This window comes from Monodelphis domestica, chromosome 3 (genome assembly GCF_027887165.1).
Source record: "Monodelphis domestica isolate mMonDom1 chromosome 3, mMonDom1.pri, whole genome shotgun sequence".
Taxonomy (NCBI): domain Eukaryota; kingdom Metazoa; phylum Chordata; class Mammalia; order Didelphimorphia; family Didelphidae; genus Monodelphis; species Monodelphis domestica.
In genome coordinates, this window is record NC_077229.1 from 3,660,698 (window position 1) to 3,681,656 (window position 20,959).

A 20,959-nucleotide genomic window follows, 5' to 3' on the forward strand; every position below is an offset into this window, starting at 1 on the left:
AACCTTTTGTTATTAGAGGGTGTTGATTACTGAGGTAAAATACAGATTTTAGCCCTATTTTGCTCTCTGTAGTCTACTCTTTTCCTTTTTTCAAGCCTCCATGTGGTTTCAAGCATAGTAGCCACTTAAATCTTATTTTTGCCCCCAGCCATGTGGCCTGAAAGCAGCTCCCTGGAAACACTTGGCCTCTGGCATTTATCCATAGAGGGGAGGGCAAGGAAGGTTACTCCTCCAAAGTACAGACAGGAAATAGAATTGCAAGGATGGTCCACTCTATGGTCTCTAATCCACTCTGCTATTTGCTTGCGTTTTATGGGCGAGTTCATTCCATTCACATTCAGAGTTATGATTACTAGCTGTGTATTTCCCAGCATTTTGATTTATGCTCCTTTTCCTGCCTTTTCTTCTTTCACTATTTCCTTTTTTGTTTGCTTTTGAACAGTCCCCCTTGTTCCCACCCTTATTTTACTTCCGTTTCTAACCCCCCTCCCTATTTATCCCCCCCTTATTTTCCCTATAGTCTGTCTAAAATTAACCCCCCCCCTCCCTCTCTTGTACTGCTTCCCTCCCATTTGTTACCCTTCTTCTCCCCTATAGGGTGCAACTCTATTCTCTGCCCCCAATGGATTGTATTGTTTTTCCCTCTTTGAGTCATATGCTTGAGTATGCATTTTTGCATGCATATATCTATATATCTATTTATGTCTTGTCCTTTCATCCTATACAGTTTGTTGCTGTTCCCTCTAAGTATACTTCTTTTTGCTGCCCAGGTAATAACAACAGTTTTTAGGAGTTATCAATGACCTCTTTTCTTATAGGGATACATATCATTTTAACTTGAGTCTCTTAAATTTTTTTTTCTTTTTCTCCCTCTTTTTTAATTACCTTTTGCTGATTCTCTTGAGTTCTGTGCTTGGACATCAAATTTTCTGTTCAGGTCTGGTCTTTTCTTTACGAATTCTTGAAATTCTTCTATTTTGTTGAATGACCATACTTTCTCCTGTAAGAATGTAATCAGTTTTGCTGGGTAGTTGATTCTTGGTTGTAGACCTAGTTCCCTTGCTTTCCGGAATATCATATTCCATGCCTTGCTTTTTTTCAGTGTGGATGCAGCCAGATCCTGAGTTATCCTCACTGTGGTTCCTTGGTATCTGAATGACTTCTTCTTGGCAGCTTGTAATATCTTTTCTTTGGTCTGATAGTTCTTGAATTTGGCTATAACATTCCTGGGTGTTGTCAGTTGGGGATTAAGTATAGGAGGTGATCTGTGGATTCTATCAATCTCCACTTTTCCCTCTTGTTCAAGGATTTTGGGGGCAGTTTTCTTTAATAATTTACTGTAATATAATGTCCAGGCTTTTTCTTTTGTCATGGTCTTCTGGTAGGCCAATAATTCTTAAATTGTCTCTCCTTGAACGATTTTCTAAATCCTCTGTTTTGTGAATCAGATGCTTCATTATTTTCCTCAATTTTTTCATTCTTTTGGTTTTGTTTCAGTGTCCTGATGCCTTGTGACGTCACTTGATTCTAGTTGTTGTATTCTGGTTCTTAAAGACTGGATTTCATCTTTAGTTATTTGGTCGTCCCTTTCCTTTTGGTTGGACTTTCTTTGGAGGTCATCTTTCATCTTCTTCACCTCATCTTTCATCTGCTTTGCCTCATCTTTCATCTCCTTTGCCTCATTTTCCAGCTGGTTGATTTTGGCTTTCAAGACACTATTTTCTGTTTCCAGATGACTTATCTTAGTTTTAAAATTCTTTTCCCAATTGTCTTCAGCCTCTTAATTGTGTTTTGAATTGCATTTTGAGTTCTTCCAAAGCCTGTATCCAATTCGCTGGGATTTCTGATTTTTCCTTTGCTGATCCCTCCCCCTCTGTTTCATTCGCTCTTTGCTCATTACCTGTGCAGAAGCTGTCTATTGTAATTTCTTTCTTTGCTCCCCGTATTTGGCTGTGCTCTTGCTCCTCTCATTTTGTTTTGGTTTTGGGGCTGTCAGTCTCCCCTCTTGGAGCTTTGTCGGATCTCTTGGTACAGTCTCTAGGGGAGGAAAGTTAGCTTCCCTGTCCTCTGGAGGCATTTGATTGGATTGAGTTCAATTGCGTTGGGCTGTATGTGGTATGAAGCTCTGAGGCTCTGAAGACTCCTGGAAGGCTGGGTCACCCAGGTTCTCTCCAGTTCTCTCCAGCTGCTTCTCAGCTATCCGCAAGTGCCTTTGCCCGCCTCCCTAAACTCTGAGGAGTTCTAATGGGTTTAGGTTGAACTGGATTGGTCTGGATGTGCCCCGAGGCAACGGTGAGACTGGAGCCCGATGGAGGGACCCAGCCAAGGCCCTGTCTCTCCCTGGCTTCCACCCCGCTGTGGAAGCTGGATGCTCCGAGCCCGGCTCCCCACTGCTAACAAGGTAGACCCTCCAAATCAGCACCTTTGCCCGCTCAGAGCTTCCTGCTGCTGCTGGGGGCTCAGCCCTTTGGGTTGTGAGGGAGGGGTCCTGGGACCTACCCTCTACTTTCCCCTTAGCCTTGAATATTCTCAGATTCGGGCTATTGGGGGGCATACCTTTTGAGTCCAGAAGGAGGGTTTCCCGCTTCTGTCCTGTTTTTCAGCTTGAATTTCAGTGCCCTAGGAGCATTCAGTCTGTATCGGTTAAGGAAGGGTCTTCCATGAGGTCTGAACTTTTGCTGCTTGCTATGCTGCCATCTTGCTTCCTGGCCCACTCTATGGAAGGGCAACTAAATTACTTATCTCAAATAACTATCATTCCTAGCAGCACTGGTGCTTCCAATTACCAAGAATATCCTGAAATTCATCTCCATAGACAGCCTTGTCATTTTGGCCTGCCCACTCTCTACAACACAGCCTAAATGAGATTCCTCCACACTATTATAACCACAAAAATGTGGGTTTCCAAGACTGTGAATTGCCAAAACTGTAAAGGTTTCAGTCAAACTATAAAGATAATTTTTAGTGTCTTGATTTATATTAAAATTAAGTAGTCACCATGGGAAAATTCCCAAATATGAAAATACCCACGAGAGCTGGGTTTTATGGAGATTTTAATTAATACAAATGAAGCAATTAAGGGAAGAGAGTAGAAAGGGCCTAGGCCTGAGACTTAAGGAAAAGTGAGTCAGTCTTTATCACTCACCACAAGATAGTCTCAAGCAAGCTCCAGTCCTCCACTAAAATCCTGAACTGAGTTCAAAGCTCCAATTCAACTTAGAAACTGAACTACTACTAAACTGAACTGAATTCTCCTTTTAAAAAATTTTCCCTTGTATCACCTCCCCCAAATTTTCACATCTACCAATCAAAGTAGACGCTTTTTCCCAGGTCTGCCCAGTCTTAGTTATCACCACTCTTTAGTTCTCACCTTCTCTGGGTAAACTAAACCATCACACATCTTTTGTTAAGCTTGCCTTTTGTAAGTTGCTTGACCTATCAGTGATTAAGCTTTAATGGGTACTTAGCACCCTTTTGTATTAGATCTAAAAATAGACCACCTAACTTGGGGTTTTTGCTACACTATGAGTTGGGGACTTTTCATTGTTCAATCAAGAATTTGCAACTTTATCTTCCCCTAAGGCACTGTCTGAGCAGGGTGGAGTAATTTTAAAGTTCTCAATACATTCCTGACCAAGTACCTCTATTGTAAAAAATGGGGAATAGCTTACTCAAATCTCTGAAGTAGAGTCTGAGCAGTTTTATGATTCACACTATGCTCAGTGCAGAACTCTACCTCAATATGGGAGATCACAGAGATGTGACCTATGGAATGTGGGTGGACGGTGACACTAGGGAGGTGAAGGAAGCTGGAGTCTGGAGTTGAATTTGGAGTTCTGCAGACACCATTGCTGTGTCAATTCATTCTTTTCTGAATAGTAAATAAAGCTCTATAACAACAGATATTGAAATTTTAGAAAAGTACTCTTCAATTCAGTGCTGTATCCTGATATATATACTGTTTGTTGATTATTTTAAAAGACATGAGATTTGGATTAACACAAAATATTCAGTTAGTTTAAAAATAGAACATGACTTGAGTTTTTCTAGCTGCTCAAAGATCCCCATGTTCTCAGCTACTCTGACAGGTAGAGAAGTGTGAGAGGCAAGGCTCCAACAAAATTATATCCTGTCTATGCCAACATGTAAGAACAGGATAAATGGTATGTTGGGAATCAATTTTTAGGGTAGCATATTTCTAATTCCACAATGCTCTCCCAAAATGGACGAAAAGTTCCTCCACAAGACTGGAGCTGAATATGAACACCTTTCCACACAGTTTTCATTTTTGAATTTTCTCACTAGTGTGGTTTTCACATATAGCATGATTGAAGCCACAACTAAATGTCTTCCCACACTACTGGCAGTCACAAGACTTCTCCCCGGTGGGTTCTCTGATGTGTAACAAGAGAGGTCCTCTGATTGAATGCCTTTCCACATTGCTTGCATTTATAAGGTTTCTCCCCGGTGTGGATTCTCTGATGTACAACAAGTTTGGAGGTGCGAGGGAATATCTTTCCACATTGGTTACATTCATAAGATTTTGGTCCAGTGTGGATTCTCTGATGTACATCAAGACTGGAGGTGCACATGAAAGTCATTCCACACTGATTGCATTCATAAGGTTTCTCCCTAGTGTTTATTCTCTGATGTACAACAAGATGGGACCTCTGAGTGAACGTCTTTCCACATTCCTTGCATTCATAAGGCCTCTCCCCAGTGTGTAGTCTCTGATGTACAGCAAGATGAGACATCTGATTAAATGTCTTTCCACACTGATTGCATTCATAAGGTTTCTCCCCAGTGTGCACTCTCTGATGTACAGAAAGACTGGAGATGCGAGTGAATGTCTTTCCACACTGATTGCATTCATAAGGTTTCTCCCCAGTGTGCATTCTCTGATGTACAATAAGACTGGAGGTGCAAGTGAATGTCTTTCCACACTCTTTGCATTCATAAGGTTTCTCCCCAGTGTGCATTCTCTGATGTCTAGAAAGATTGGAATTACAGGTGAAAGTCCTTCCACACTGCTTGCATTCATAGGGTTTCTCCCCAGAATGGATTCTCAGGTGTGTAACAAGACTGGAGGCAGAAGCAAATATCTTTTCACACTGCTTACATTCATAAGGTTTCTCCCCAGTGTGCATTCTCTGATGTGTAGCAAGATGGGACCTCCGATTGAATGTCTTCCCACATTGTTTACATTCATAAGGTGTCTCCCCATTGTAGATTCTCTGATGTCCAGCAACATTGGAGCTCTCACTGAATGCATTTCCATATTGCTTGCATTCATAAGATTCCTTGCTAGTATGCATTCTGTCATGTCCAGCAATACTGGATCTATGTATAAAAGTCTTTCGACACTGATTATTTTCACTAGATTTTTCCTTAGGTTGCATTCTTTGATTTTCAATATGAGATGAATTTTGATGGGCAACACAGAATTCCCTAGAAGCAAAGTTATCAGGACTTCTATGCATGAATCTTTGTAAGTCCATTTCTTCCACAGGATAGTTAGCCTCTGTTGAATTTGCCTTCATTTCAGGTCTAATCTCTCCTTCTAAAAGAAACAATCAGTAAAACATACATATAGAGTGATATATACACATATATAAGTATCTTTCCTCTACTGTCAAAAAATAAACCACTTTCTATCCTATTTCCTCAGGTAAGAAAACATCTTCCAAATTAAATGGACAGAATCTATCCCTTGAAATTGCCATGGCCTCAAACTTAAAGAACACTTTAAATAATAAAGAACTTCCCATATAATATTATTGGTTCTTCATAAAAAATTTGGGATTCGGAACAGGCTAACTTTATTACATTCTTAACTCAGACCATGACCTCAGAAAGGCTGGATGACTGACATGACCTGAAATCCTGGCAGCCGAGACCAAATCTTGTGACTGGGCGTGCTCTGTCCACAATACCAAACAATTTACTTTCAATATTTTTGCTTTCATTTTCATTGTCTAGACATTCAATATTCTCCTCACAGGTATGACAAAACTTGGTGCATGTAAATGAAATAATTCTATTATTTCATTATCTAGCTTCTGCGTGATCATTATGTAATTCCCTTCATGATTGCTTTCAACCTTATTTTTTGTTCCCGTATTTGAGATCAGATGAAGATATTCAGAAATCTTTTTTTCATTTATCCAAGGTATAAAAGATTTTGTTGAGTTCCCTACTCCTTGAGAGAAGCCATTACTTTTCTTTTAATGCCTCTTTTTAATAAAACCCTTCCACTAAATATAAATTAAATGGAAACATGGCATTGCCCATGTTTAAAACGATGTCTCATATACTGAGTTGAGTCCTAGGTCCTTCTGTAAGGAAATGGTCATCAAAGCTCCTACAACTCGCTTCCCTATTTCCCACCTCATATAGGTAAAGGCATTTTCATGATACTCTGTTAAATAATTCCAACATAGGTGGTGGTGCGTTCTCATTGGACCCGAGAAACTGGTGAGGATTCTTAACCATGTGTAAGTCACAGAAATTTTGTTGGTCTCAGGTTCTCCAACTATACCTTGGACATAATAATATCAAGTGACTGCCAGGGTTCCTATGAGGATCAAAAGAGATCAAATTTATAAAGTATATGACACATACTAGGGGCCATATGAAAATGGTGTTCATTTTTATCATTAGAATTGGGATTATTTCCTCCTTTGATTGTTTTTCTCCTTAAACTGTCATTCTCTACACTTTTCTAGTTTCTGATTTCCCTGTTGAATAAAATGCATTTCCATTCCCCAACACTCCTTTCTCCCTGGATCATCTGAGAGTGAGATTGAGGATCTGTTACTTCTTTCTAAATGATCTTCAAATTTGTATTTTAAATTGTGAGCTCTAAGACAAACCAGATTGGTATTATCCTTCCTTTGTATACGGAGAGCTTACCTTGGTTCCTAGAACATATTTCTTATTTAATACATGTTTACTGACTGGGTCCTGGAATTCTGTCAGGCCCAAACTCTACCAGAATCCTAGTCTGGAATCTCTCCTGGAAGGCAAATACATCCTCTGGCCTCAGTTGTGATTCTGCCCCTCTCTTCCCCATATTTCTCAGCAGTCAACAATAACTCTGTTGGAATTAGAGTAGACCCAATCCTGGAGATCTCAGAGGCTTCACTCCAGCCTCTCATCTCCCTCAAGTGAGGTGCTGTGGTCACCCGATTGTCCAAAAACAGGACAAAGACTGGAACCCTGAGACCAGGAAAAGGCTTGGGCTGATGATTTAGGGAAAGCTTAGCCCTGGATTGCTTCCAAATAAGGCAGCAGTCTTCACTCCTGCTCATAGGCTGCAGGTCAATGGAGAGAAGGAAAATCAGGAAACCAGCTGCCTGGCTGCACTCTACATTGAGGTTCCCTGACCTCAGCTGGATCCTCAGCAGGGCAAGGCAATGCTATGACTTCTCCTTCATGTATTTCATTTGCCACCACCAAGGCAACCTTCCAAATATATCCCTGGTTTCTAGCTCTCCTTCATGGCTTCCTAACAACTCCTACCTCACCTTCTGAGTTGAGAACTTGGCCTCATATTCCACTGAACAAAAGCTGGACCTCTCTGCAGAGCTCTCTCTTATCCTCCACCTTTCACCCAGCTCAGCTGCCTCCTTTTCCTCTCTGGCCTCAGGATCAGAGGAAAAGGTCATTCTTCTGCAAACTAGAGAAAATCTCTTTCCATGGCAAAGAAGCCCATCCCATCCCTCATCTAAGCCCATCTATTCTTCCTTTCAGGACTCCCATTGTTCTTTCACCTTCAGCCTTTCACACACTAATGAGATAAGGACTCTCTTCCTCTGAGAAACAAACCATTTCTCCCCAATGCTCCAAACACTCTCACTTGGTGTCTTTCTCCTCAGGAGGTAGTCCAACATCTGTTCTCAGGTACATGGCTAAAATACTAGACATGGCCATTTGCAGTAAGTTATCCTGGTGCTTCTCCCTTGTTTTCTATACTATATTTCCCCCCAGAATCCTCAGTCTGGCTCTCCTGAAGCCCTAGGCCACCTCTCCCATTAGACCTCTCCAGTGCTCCTTCCCTGCAGAGACTTCCCTCTCATAATGAGCTTCCTTCGAACAGGGATCTAGAGGGATTTCACAGAACTGTTGGCATTGTGCTATCTGCTCTAACAGAGGGTGAGTTCCTGGAGGGCAGGGGATGTCAGCTGCAGCACTTTATGGGCCCGTAACTTAACCCAGAAACCAACATAGAAGAAGCCCTCATATATGTTTCTGGATACTAAAAAACTCAGAGGTGATTAGCTCACCTCTTCTGGCTCCTGGAGGAGACTTTCAAGCCTTTCAGTCTAAAACAATGATAGGCAGACCTCATGAAGGGAGCTGATAGAAAAGGGAATCCAACAGCCTCATCTTACATATGGGGAAACTGAGGCTCAAGGGTTCAGTGACTTGCTCAGGGAGCCTTAGTAAAACCTCTGAAAAAGAATTCCATGTCTGATCCTCCCGCCCCCAAATCTAGCACTGGCTTCACCAGAGCACCCAGAAGCACCCAGAGCACCAGGTCACCCTGGCTCTCCCACGCCTCTTTTGACCTCCTTCACCTGGGCAGCGGCTCTGTAGGCCTTCTGGCTTCAGCATGCACTGGACTTCCCTCTGCTCCAAATAAGAGATCACTTCTTGTGGGGGAGCTGGAAGCCCTAGGAATGGGGAACAGGCAGGGAGGAGAATTGAGAGAAGTTTGTCACTGAGTTCTCTTGAGGGAAAGTTGGGGGAGTCCAGTGACTTCACTCAAGACAATCTGTCCATGGGGTTCCTCCAGGATTCTGCACTTCCCCCCTCAGTGAATGTAATGCAATAGTCCAGGGTAGGATGGGCCTGTTAACCTCCTGGGGGGCCTTGAATAAGCAACAGCCCCTCCACACCCCCCAATCCTGTTCTGGTCCATTCTGGAGGAACTCCAAAACTTCCAAACTAGATGCAAGGGTCAGTGCTTTGGGTCACTCTGAAGCTCCAGACACAGGGACCTTGAGGAATCGACTTCTATCCCATTACACTGCATTCTCCTCCCTCTCTGACAGCTCTTTGAGCCTCGTGGACTCTTCTCTCCTGGAGCTCTGCCTCCTTTCCTGTGAAATTCAAAATCCTACTTGAGCCCAATGCTATCTCCCAGCCAGTCCATTCATTCTGAGAATCACAGAGGTGTGCAAGAAGGGCCTTCAGGGGCCCTAGAGGAGAGTTTCCAGAGCATTTAGGGAAGGGAAAGGAGGGGGAAGAAGGTCAGGAAACCAATCTGGAACCGTAAAGTTTGGTTCTCAGGCATTTTCTTTAGAGAAAGATAGACTGAATCCATAGTTTTCCATTATTTCAAAATGAGAAGCAGCTAGAAGAGGAGGGGGCAGGGGCTTTGGATTAGAAGCAGGAAGGCCTCAGTTAACATTTTGCCACAAACAGCTCCTATGTGGATGCCTGAGAATAAGGCACTTAATCAAATCTATTTCTTCATCTGTAAAATAGAGATAATTTTATCACTTAATAAGGAAGAAGAAGGTAAGGAAGAAGTGCCAGAATATTACTGAGAAAAGCAGCCGTAGAGCCCTAGGCAAGAGCAGGTCATTATAAGTTCTTCATCCCTTCCTTCCATTTTTTACTGGCTCTGCTGGAGGCTTAATGCAATAGGAAGAAAGATTAAGAAGAAACCATCTCTCCTGAGGACATCAAGGAGCTGTGAGTTTATGATGGTTAAAGAGAAAAAGATCCCCAATAGAGGGGAAGAGGGTGGGAGGAATAACTGCCTGAACAGGTTTCTCAGATGGGTTTGGGGGACCTAATTCTGGGTCCTAAAGACAAGAGAGAGAAGCAGCTCTGAGATTACTTCCACGTCTGAGATTGGTCAGAAGCACCAAAGGGAGCTCCCTAACGTCCCATTACATGATGCAAAGTCCTTTTACAGGAGAACCAGGCAGCAGGAGGGCTCTGGCTCTGGGACTCAGCATACCAGCCCTCATCCCTTCCTCATGACTGAAAGCTGCTCCCAACCCTGCCTGCTGCTGAGGGCGATATTCCCTTGGATGGCAGACACAGACAGCAGGGAGAGGCTCCTTACCCACAAAGAGCAGGTTCCGGGCATTCTCCAGCATCACCTCCTTGTACAGCTCCTTCTGGGGAGGGGACAGGAGGCGCCACTCCTCACGCGTGAAGTCCACAGCCACATCCTGGAACATCACAGCTTCCTACAGCAGCCCAAGGCAGAGCACAGAGAGCTGAAAGCCACATCACAATGAAGACCCCACCTCTGGTCAGTTACAGGAGGAAACTGGCCCACAGAGAAGGGAGGGGCCCAAAGTCCCGCCCTTTGTCAGTGTCAGAGCCAGCACTAGAAGCTGAGTCTGTAAGAGCCCAGTGGAAGCTGGAGAAGAGCAGCTCTAGGATGTTCTGGAAGGGAGCTGAGGAGGTTCTGGTAAGTGAAGGGAAATCTCTAGAGGACCTCCAGTGCTGCCTGGATCCCAGGGGCCACATTGCTGGGATGTAGGTGTCACAGAATCATGTGTCTGAGGCCCCATTGCTGTGTCCCAGGGCAGTCAGCGACAGTGTGAGAGTCACCAATGTGCCAGAGCCAGAGCCACAGAGGGGGGAGCTGGAGGAAATATGAAAGGCAGGCGAGGGAGGGAGAGGGGGCTTTTGACCCTTCCCCAGAACTGACTGGCTCTCTGGGCTTTCCTGATCTCTTGAACTCTGGCAAGCCCAGCTGAGCAAGCTGAATGGAAGAGATCTAGAACGGCTGAGACCTCCCTCTCTCCCTCCCTCTCTTTCTCTGTCTCTACTAATAAATGCTCATCAGTCAGGTCATGAGTCACCAGATCATATTTTACGGATAACACTGTGGAAGGCACAACAAAGGAGAGAAGGTGCTCCACAGAGCTCGGGGACTCGGGATGCAGCCCGGGTGACCCATCCTCGGAGAAGGCTGAGCTGATCTCAGATCATTTACTTATTCATCCTATTGACCAGTAACTGCTTTTGTCTGCTAACTGCCCGAGTCCTGCTTCTCTGCCTCCTGGCTCAGCTCCACACCCAGCCAGCCTGTAACAGGGGAAGTGCAGAATCCAGCTCTTGGGCACCTCATCACTGTTCTAGCCTCATTTCAAGGCATTCGTTGGCCTTGGAAGATTCAGGGGAGTCCCAGGGAGTCAGTTTAGTCTTTCTTCTCTCTTGAACCATCTCAGACATGTCTGGTTTGCTGCCCAGTCAGGGCCCTGACCTTGCACTGGACTCACACAAAAACTTCCTCTTAGTCTGAGGAGAGAAGGAAGGCTGGGGTGCTGCTGGCCCCTTATTACTGATGATTCCAGTCAATCACAGCATCCCTGACCATCTCAGTTCTATAACCACTGGTCACCCTCCATCCTGTAGTAGATGTCACTTACTCTGTCTTGTCTTTGTTCTGTGCTCCCTCAACCCAATCAATGAGATCTAACCTTCTGTTTAGGGTTTGGAGCATTAACAGAGGCAAGCCCCTGGCCCCTTTCAGTGATAGGCAGTATTGTTCTGCTTGTCTTTCTTGGAGACCTGCCTCAGTTTACCCTTTCGTTAAATTTCACTCTCAACATCTGCAAATGTGAGCTTCACAATCATGGACAGAACAGTAGATGTTCACTAGTGAAGAGGAATCTGCAGTATTTTTAGAAAGAGTCCCCAAAGGGAAAAGATCATTTGCTTCTTGAATACCCCAAGCAGAAGAAATGCAGGAGGGGTGAATAACTGAAGACAACAGCAGCATCAGAAGAACATCAGAGAGAGCAGAAAGAGGCTTCTTTGAAAAACTACAGTGAAGGAGAAAGGGAGGAAGGAGGAAACCTGGGAAGGCTAAAGGTGAAGCTGAACCCAGAGGGATCCTGGGAAGACTTCTGTGGCCTCCCATCTACTCTAGGAGGATGCTTCTTGTGTAGGATTGCAGAACTACAGGGGAGAAGAGGAGGTAGATACAGAGAAAAGACGGGGACTGGTGAGGCCATCTAAAGGATAAGAAACTTTCCTTTCCATTCCCTCTACACTCAGCACCTGTTCTGCCCTTCAGGGGATTCCCCAAGAGGTAGAAGACAGTCCTTTGCAACAGTTCATGGAAGTCTTCCCAGGTTAGTCTGAAATGCTGCTGCCGGTTATTCCTCATAACCCAACAGGGTGACGCTATAATCACACGCCACAGCTTGGTCAGCCATTCCCCAGTGAATGAAGGTCCCTCCATTTCCAATTCTTTGCTACCACAAAAAGACCTGCTATATACATATCTTGGCATCAATAGGTTCAGCCTGTGCCTGGCAAGGACCCCGACCATTCCTACAACAGGCTCTCCTGGCATATACTGACCTTCCACGGTCTGAATCGGGGCCTCTCCATGGGCTGTCTGTGTCCCTGCAGGGAAGGTTCTCCCTCCCTCCCGCCTCTGGCCTCGGAGCTTCCTTCCAGTCCCAGCTGAATCCTCCCTTCAGGAATCAACGATCTCCCCAGAGCCCTGAGAGCTTCCCTCCCGCAATTCGGGCCTCCATCCCACCTACAAGAGCTGGTTTGGACACGGCTGCTGAGGGGTCTCCTCAGTCAGACTGGGGGGGCCTGGAGGGTGGCCGATGGCTTCTCCCTGCCTTTGGGCTGAGCAGTGACTCAAGAGGGATCAGGTGAAAAGAAGCAGAGGAAGAGGGTGTGAGTGTCGCTGGGAGAGCAGAGAGCAAAGACAGGATCCCCAGACAGGGAAGAAGAAGGAGGAGTCCATGGCCGTCCTGGGCGCTCACTTGTGTCCAGAGAGAAATCCAACAAGGGAGGCAGCGCCTGGGGGGAGCTCTTGGGGCCTGAGCTGCCCCAGGGCCCAGGAATCACTCCCAAAGCCGGGGAGAGAGCCGGGAAGGGCTGGTCCTCCTGCCTGGGATGTGGGGACAGACGTGGCCCAGCTGGAAGGAGGCAGCAGCTTCCTAGCCCTCTTGGTCAGAGCCAGGGAAGGGCCTCCCTGGCTGAGGGGGCTCCATCTGGGGCTGGAATGCACTTACCTGGGCTGCGAGTCTGTCCCTCTCCAAGGCCATCCCGGGCACTCCAGGCTCCCTGTGGAGGCAGCAAAGCAGCCCCAGTGAGTCCCCCCTGAAGCTCCTCCAGCTTTCCCGGCCTCGTCTCTGTCAGGGTTAAATGAGGAGTTTGGACACAATAAGGGAGAACCTTGAATCGGTTCAGGTTTTCCGAGAATACAGCAGACGAGTAAATTCAGGTCAGCCCTTCAGGCCAAGGAAAGGAGCCGCCCAGCAGCTTTTCCTGTGAACGGTTTAGGTTCATTAAAGCAGAGACAGTAAAAGAATAAAGCAAAGAAATACAGGAAAATGTCCTCATGTCTACACTAGCTGCTCCCCAGCAGTCCAGGTGGGGCTCCCTTGGCCAGAGGGCAGTCCTCCCGGTGGGGAAGGCCCTCCTCCTCCCTCAGCCTCCCATCCCTGACTGCAGGGCCTCCTGGGCTCTCTTCCCCTTCCTGCCAGCCTCCATTCAGCCCCTCACCTGACTTTCCTCTGGCCCAGCCTCCTCATCAAATCCCCCAGGATGCTCTCTGGCAGTCCCAGTCCGGATGGCCCCATCCCCCTCCTCCCTGCCACCCACTTGGCCCCGGGACACACCAGCCTCCCGGGGGTCCATGAACAGCACCTCCAGCTCCCTGCCTGGAGAACCTTCTCTGGCTGTCCCCTATGTAGCGGCTCATAGGCTCTTCCTCCCTGGCTTCCCTACTGTGCAAAGTACAATCCCGCCTCCTCCAGGAAGCCCTCCTGAGCTCCTCTACACTCTCAGCCCTCTCTCTGTTCCTTATTGTCTGAGCAGAGCTTGCATGGGATGACTCTGAGGCTGCCCCAAGGGCGGGGGAGCAGGAGCTCGGGGGTCCGGGGCCCCGAGGCTGGGAGGCAGGACTCCTGGGTCCTAGCATGGCTCGGTAAAACTGCACCCAGTCCTGGTCCCTCCCCGCAGGTCGTTTTAGGAGCAAAGAAGGTCCCGAAGAGGAAGCCGAAGACCCCAGCCAAGCCCCGTCAGACACCAGAGCAGCCCCGGCATACATCCAACCCCACAGGAAACTCGGTCGGTCCCGCCGAACTACAGTGTCCCAAGACGCGAGGGGAGGGGAGGGGCTCGCGGCTTTGGGGGGCTCCAGGAGGCCCAGGCGGGAGGTGCCGGCCCCAGAGGGACTCTGAAGAGGCAGGATTCGAACTCAGCCACGTTCTCTGCCGCCCGCCCTCCCCCAGGCTCCTCGTCCTCGGGCCGCTCTCCACTCGGGCGTCCCTTTCCCCCCGGTGCCCCGCCACCACGTCATAATTACCGAGGCTGCAGGCGCGGTCTGGAGGGAGTCCCGCAATCGGCTACTGAGAGCAGTCAGAGAAAGCTTTGGACGTGGAGGAGGGGAGAAACTGGCGGCGAGCTTCACTTCCGGCTTCCCGGAGGCCTTTGCGCACCCGGTTTCGCTGCTTGATTGCTCCGCCCCGCCCCTTGGCGCTGACCCTTCCCCTCTCCCCTCCTCCTAAGCCTCTCTTCCCCGCCCCCCGTCCTCCCCTTTAATTCTCCGCGCCCACTGAGGGTCGGGCCCGGCCCCGCCCCCGCCCCCGCTCCCGCCCCCGCCCCTCCTTTGTGAGTCATTTAGACCCTGGAGCCTGTGCTCGCTCCGCTCTCTGTAGGGCGCTCCGCTCTCCTGGCTTTCCCGGGGCCTCCGGCGTCCCCAGTTCCCAGCTCTTCTCTCTCCTAACACAGCTCGGGGCGCTGCGCTTTCCTCGGGGTCTCGGCATTCCCTCCTAGTGCGAGGCTGGAAGGGGGCCCGAGGGCACCGCGCGGGGCATTCTGGGTAGCAGAGCGATCTCCACGTGGGCTCTGGTTCTCGGATGGGGACTTTCTCTGGCGCTGCTTCCCAAAGCCAGTCAGGAAGACGCGGGAAGGAGGCCCGAAGGGGGTTCCTGGGCCGGGCCAGCCAGATTCGGGCCGTTTCAGGTGTCGGGCTCCCTTTCTCCGTAGCCTGTCAAGGAAGCCCCCTTCTGCCCAGTCTCTGCAAGGCTTCCTGGAGCCTTTCCCCGGCCATCACGCGGTTTCCTTCTTCCCGGCATCCTCTCCGCTTCCCTATCTTCTCTCCTTTCCCGCAGCCTCCTTAGGCTTCACCTTCCCCCGCATCCTCTCCCTCTTTTCGGCAGCCCTTTAGCCCTCTGTCCACTTTCTCAGGCTCCCGCCTTCGACCCTCCCCCCCTTGGCGGTTTCTCTTTCCTCCTTAGATTCTCCCCCCCCCCCCAATCTTGCTAAGCCCCCCCTCCCCCTCCCCTAACTCGGCCTCCCTTCTCAGGGGGGTTCTGGTAGTCCATGAGGGAAGGGGAGGGGAGGGGAGGGCAGGGGCGGAGGCGGGGCTGGTGGAGATGGAGGAGGCCTCAATTTAGGATGCTATGAGAGAAATTCTCTGAGCTGGAGCTGGAGCCACTTCCTGTCTCACATGTACCACTGGTAGCTTAAACTTGGCTTTGGACAGCCCAGGGGTCAGCCAGTTGTTCCTGATTTGTCACTTGCTAGCACACGTGGGTCATAGACCTTCCTCCCCCACACTTAATCCTTAAGGCTATTGAGGCAAAGGGACCAGTTGAGTGACTTGCCCATGGTGAAATCGAGGCGGTCAGTCTTTCAGATTAGAGAGAAGAGTGGAGACCCCCCCTTCTCAAAGTGGGGTTCAGGGGAGTCAACAGAAGTAAAGGATTGGCTCAGAGAGAGGAGAGGAGATGTGAAGATTTCCCTCTTTAGCTATGGCTGCTCTCCCAGATTTGCTCTTGTCCCTCTTGCTTCCCCCTCTACTACTCCAGACGGTCTCTATTCACTCACACTTGATTCACTGCTTGGGGAAAAGATTATTATTATTTTAATGTCAACTCAATCAGGGTAATACAAAAGAAATAACTGGCAAGGAAAGTGGGGAAAGGGGGTCCTTGTCTCTATCTAAACCCTTTCCCCTCCCTCCTCAAGTTTGGGGGGCACTCAGGCTTTGGCAACCTAAGCCCCCTAAGTGAGTGTAAGGTTGACTCACCCTGGGTTTGGCCCCTGGGCCACAGTTCAGACCCAGGCAACAGGAGCTGAGGTAAAGTCTGACAGAGATTCAAAATGCCTTTCTCAGGTTTCTCTTCAGTAAGTCCTTTCAATTGGGAAGTATTGGTGGGAAGGATTTCCAGTCACAAGCAGGAAAAAGTGAGTAACCCTCAGGAGAAAGTGTTATTCAACCCTCTCTCTTCGGCTTCTCTCAACTGAGAGACCAACTGATCTTCCAGTAGGAATCTTCTGCTGAAGATTCCAATCTCCTGGGGACCCTCCCCTGTCGAAGTGATCAGTTCCACACACTCTTCAGCCTGGCACTTTTTCTTTAGTGCCAGCCTCTGTCACAATGGTCACACAGCTCAAATACCAGAGATCATATCTGAACTCAGGTCAGGACCTCAAGCCTGGCTCTATCCCTCCTGCCACCTTACGGTCTGGCCAGTACTCAGGTGGTTAGCCAGCATCTGGAAGAGTCATGAGTCTGTGCCATGTGAGACCTGGAGAGTTTAAGGTTGGAAATGAGGAAACTGGAGAAGCTGAGGCAGAAAAGACATGCCAGTGATCTCCAACCATTTGATGATCTGCCAAGTAAGGAAGGATGAGGTTTCCCATGTTCTGTTTGGCCTCAGAAGGCAGACCTGGGAGTAACAGGTTGGCAGAAGCAGGAGCTGAGAAGAACCTCAGAGGCCATCCAGTGGGATCTCTCTTGTGGGACTGTAAGGGTAAAAAATGAGGGGTTATTGACTGAATATATTATACTGGTGGTCACCAAGGATTAATTCAATCCCAATAAAAAACTCAGTTTAGGATTTTTATGGTGGTTTAATTACTATAGAGGGAACAAATTAAGAAGAAGAGAGAGAGAGGAAAGAATTTAAACTGCTCCAACCAGGGTGGAGCCAGGCAGGAGTTCAGAGGCCTTGGCCAAGGGGCCTTCTCAATCTAGCTTGCCTACCAGCCACGAGACCCCTTCCTAGATGAGGGGTCTCCTAGGAGGATAGATTAGGAGGTAAAGAAAAGGATGAATCAGCCTAACCACTCACCACGTATGCTAAGAACACCACCACAAGCTCCCCATGCTGCCGAGTCCAACGTCTCCGTGAGAGAAAGCCCAGAGAGAGGAATTGATGGGAAACATATGGTATGGTAGTAGTCTTTCGGTAACCAAGGATGAAGATTGTCTTTGTGCGTTTTCATCTATGGTGTCTAGATGAGTGTGCACAAAGACACTTTTGTGAAGGAGATTTAAGTGGAAAAGTCGTTGCACACAGTCCCACTCTCTAGGCACTGGAAGCCTGGGTCCAGTGGCACGAAAAATCGTTAGGCCTGGAGACTTCCTCAGTTGCATTGGATGGCCGTGTTGTCCTTTGTGCTCCAACATGCCCTAAGCACTCCACAGTGCCTTGCTGTGTCGCCATCTCAGCCGTTGAACCTTGTAAAAAATAGACTCGAATACAGGACTACAATCCCCATGAGCCTTTGCTCCACTTCCCCAGAATGCCTTGTAATCTCACCTGGGCCGAGATCAAGAAGGTATTTAAGTTGATTCAAAGGCTTTTGAGGGGCTCTTGGCTCTTTTTGGACTTCCTTTTGGAGCAGGCTCGTCTCTTGCGTGATGTGAGGTTATTTTGCTAGGCCTCTGGCCTAGGCACATGTTTCTTACTTGTATGTTCTTTAATCTTTAGCCTTTAATAAACCTCTAAAAAATATAATACTCCTTGCAGAGAGAAACTAATTTCTACCTGCCTCAGTCTCCCCATCTCCCCTAAATTTTAATCTTTACAGATGGCGACCTAATGGGAAAAAAAACCTCAATCTTCTGATTTCTTTTCTGATCTTAAATTCAGTTTTAATAGCTAGTACCTAGAAATTTTTTTTTGAGCCATAACTCTCTGGCCAAGGTTTTCTACCCTCACAAAGCTGCTACAGGCTCCGGACCTGCTGCCCACCCCACCTGGCTCAGTCCCGCCGCTTCCTGCCTGCAGCCTGCAGCCCTGAATCGTCCTCACCTGGTACCTGGTCTTGGCCTTGCCCACCCCCGCAGCCGCTCCAGCTCCTGGCCTCTCACCGGCCCGCTGCCTGCCTATTTCTGCACCCCAGACCCATGAGCGTGACCCCAGCCAGCTCATCACCCAGATCCTTGGAGCAGATCGCTCAGGACTCATTGCGACCAGCTGGTAACAGTATTGGCCACGTGGGCGGAGGGGAGAGACGAGAGGGAAAGGAGAAAGGGCAATTTTCCCTTAGGCTAAGCCTCCACGTGGCTGGGGGTATTGGCCACAGGGGGATCAGAGAGGGGAAAGATAGAAAAGACTAGAGAGAAGAAATAGATCTTTTCAAACAGAAACTAAAAAGCAATGGGTTTAAAAGGATTTTTGACTCTTCTGGCAATTTCATTGATTTTGCCTGCCTGTCTGGGAGCAGACTCAGCCCAAAGATTCAACTGAACTTTGGGGAGGAAAATGGGTGGCCCAGCGAACTGGAAGCCAGGCCCAGAGACGGGAGGTCTCTAGTTAAAATCTGGCCTCCGATGCTTCCCAGCTATGGGGCCCTGGACAGATCCCTTGAACCCCATAGCCTAGCCTTTACTACTCTGCCTTCGGACAATAGACATTTAAATGGATAATTAAAAACAAACAAACAAACAAAAAACCCAAGGAACTTTGAAGAGACTAAAGGCTATATTCTAAGGCATTTCAAACTCCAATGGTTTATAAAAATCTCTGTATTCTATTGCATTTTTTGTTATGGTTCAACTTTGTGATTTTAAGTTCATATATTACTGGATTCAATATTATTCTGCTTGATCTGAAGGTTGATTGAATTTATTTTGAATGTACTGAGTTTTGAAATTCTGTTGTTTTTCCCCTATAACTGTGTAGAACAAATATTATTGTGAATAAGCCCATATATGAAAAAAACAGCTTTTTTCTATTTTGCTGAGGATAGATGGACTTCAGAACTGGTTATAATTGTATTAACAACCTTGGAAAAATTTAATGTGCTAAATACCTCAAATGATTTGATTTTAAGGGTTTTTAAATATGATTTTTGGAATTTTTTTAACAATCTGGTTATTTTTGCCTGCCCCTAGCCAATAGTAGCTGAAGTGAAATACATTTTATAAACCCCCAACCTTCCCACATGTGAATGGAAGTTGGGCAGTTAATCTCAGGGCATTTGTATCCCTATAAGCCTCCAAGAAAAAGGAGCACCCCTTTATTTATGCTCTTCAGCTCACTATTTTACTTCTACCAGAATGATATCTAGATTTCATGATTATGTTCTAAACCCAAGATGAGTTTTACTTTGTTTTAAAAAATATGTTTAAATACCAAGGTTGAAGGATTGCGATGTTTGTAAAAATTGTGACAAATGTGCATCAATTCATAGATTTTTAAAATGTCATACATCGACTTATGTGAAATATGAAAGTGTGTTTGTTTGCTATTGTAATTAATTGGGCTATTGAGAATTTTGGGGATATTGATATCTACATATTTGTACTACTGTATTTTTTTTAAAATATATTTTATTTGATCATTTCCAAGCATTATTCGTTAAAGATCATTTTCTTTTCCTTCCCCCCCACCCCCCATAGCCGATGCGTAAATCCACTGGGCATTAGATGTTTTCTTGATTTGAACCCATTGCTTTGTTGATAGTATTTGCACTAGAGTGTTCATTTAGAGTCTGTCCTCTGTCATGTCCCCTCAACCTCTGTATTCAGGCAGTTGCTTTTCCTCGGTGTTTCCACTCCCATAGTTTATCCTTTGCTTATGAATGGTGTTTTTTTCTCCTGGATCCCTGCAAGTTGTTCAGGGACATTACACCGCCACTAATGGAGAAGTCCATTACGTTCGATTATACCACAGTGTATTAGTCTCTGTGTACAATGTTCTCCTGGTTCTGCTCCTCTCGCGCTGCATCACTTCCTGGAGGTTGTTCCAGTCTCCATGGAACTTCTCCACTTTATTATTCCTTTTAGCACAATAGTACTCCATCACCAACATATACCACAGTTTGTTCAGCCATTCCCCAATTGATGGGCATCCCCTCGTTTTCCAGTTTTGGGCCACCACAAAGAGCACAGCTATGAATATTTTTTGTACAAGTCTTTTTGTCCATTATCTCTTTGGGTGTACTACTGTATTTTTAAAGATGAAAAAATTGTTAACCTTGTTCAATTCATTTGCCTTCTACTCACAGTGATCATGGCCAGATACAAAGAGGAAATGGATCTCATTTTTTGGTGAGAAAGCCTTGTATTTTATATTTTCTTAACTGACACAGAGTGTCAATGGTTATAAGCTATATTTTTGAATTTTTTAAAGCTCTTTTATTATTATATTTTTCTTGCATGTGCAATATACTTTTTGAGTTTTTTTTATTATTTTTCTCTCCTTTTTATATTTCAAGCACATGTCACCAGCATTAAGATTTTCTTTAACCTTTTGATTTTTCAGTACTACAAGTGTAAGATACATTTGTCAGCATGCCCAAAAAGCTTGTGACTATAAAAATGATGCCACTAATTATTTAAATAAATTATGGGACTTTGCTTAATGATTCTGTCTGATTCCAGGAGAAGATATACACACAAGAGCCATTGCACAGAGCCAAAGAAAGGCCAATCTAGGATGGATTGATGCACTTCTAGGCCAATACAAAGGTCTTGAACCTAGTGTGAAGACTCGAGGTTACTATGTTTAACATGTGTTAAGACATAGGCTTTCCTTGTATCCACACTCACCCTGAAGATACTCACAGACGAGTATCCCCGAAACCTTGGCTCCTATAATCTGGTCCCCTTTTCTGCCTCTCATAGTGTGGTACCTTTCTGTAGTCCTGGCTACTGATTGGGTAAATGCATCATTACTTAGATCATTTTGATTGGGCCCTGATTGAAGGACCT

General features: G+C 46.7%; 1 protein-coding gene across 1 annotated transcript; it reads right to left on the reverse strand.

Moving 5' to 3' along the window:
• Positions 1-851: 851 nt before the first annotated feature.
• Positions 852-14,497, reverse strand: LOC130453489 (zinc finger protein OZF-like). The gene is made up of 5 exons (XM_056821260.1): positions 14,312-14,497; positions 13,014-13,133; positions 10,082-10,208; positions 8,580-8,675; positions 852-5,560 (listed from the first exon to the last, which is right to left on the reverse strand). Exons 2-5 carry the CDS (start codon positions 13,044-13,046, stop codon positions 4,368-4,370), a joined length of 1,449 nt encoding a protein of 482 aa, XP_056677238.1. The 5' UTR covers positions 13,047-13,133; positions 14,312-14,497; the 3' UTR covers positions 852-4,367.
• Between the last annotated feature and the right edge of the window lie 6,462 nt (positions 14,498-20,959).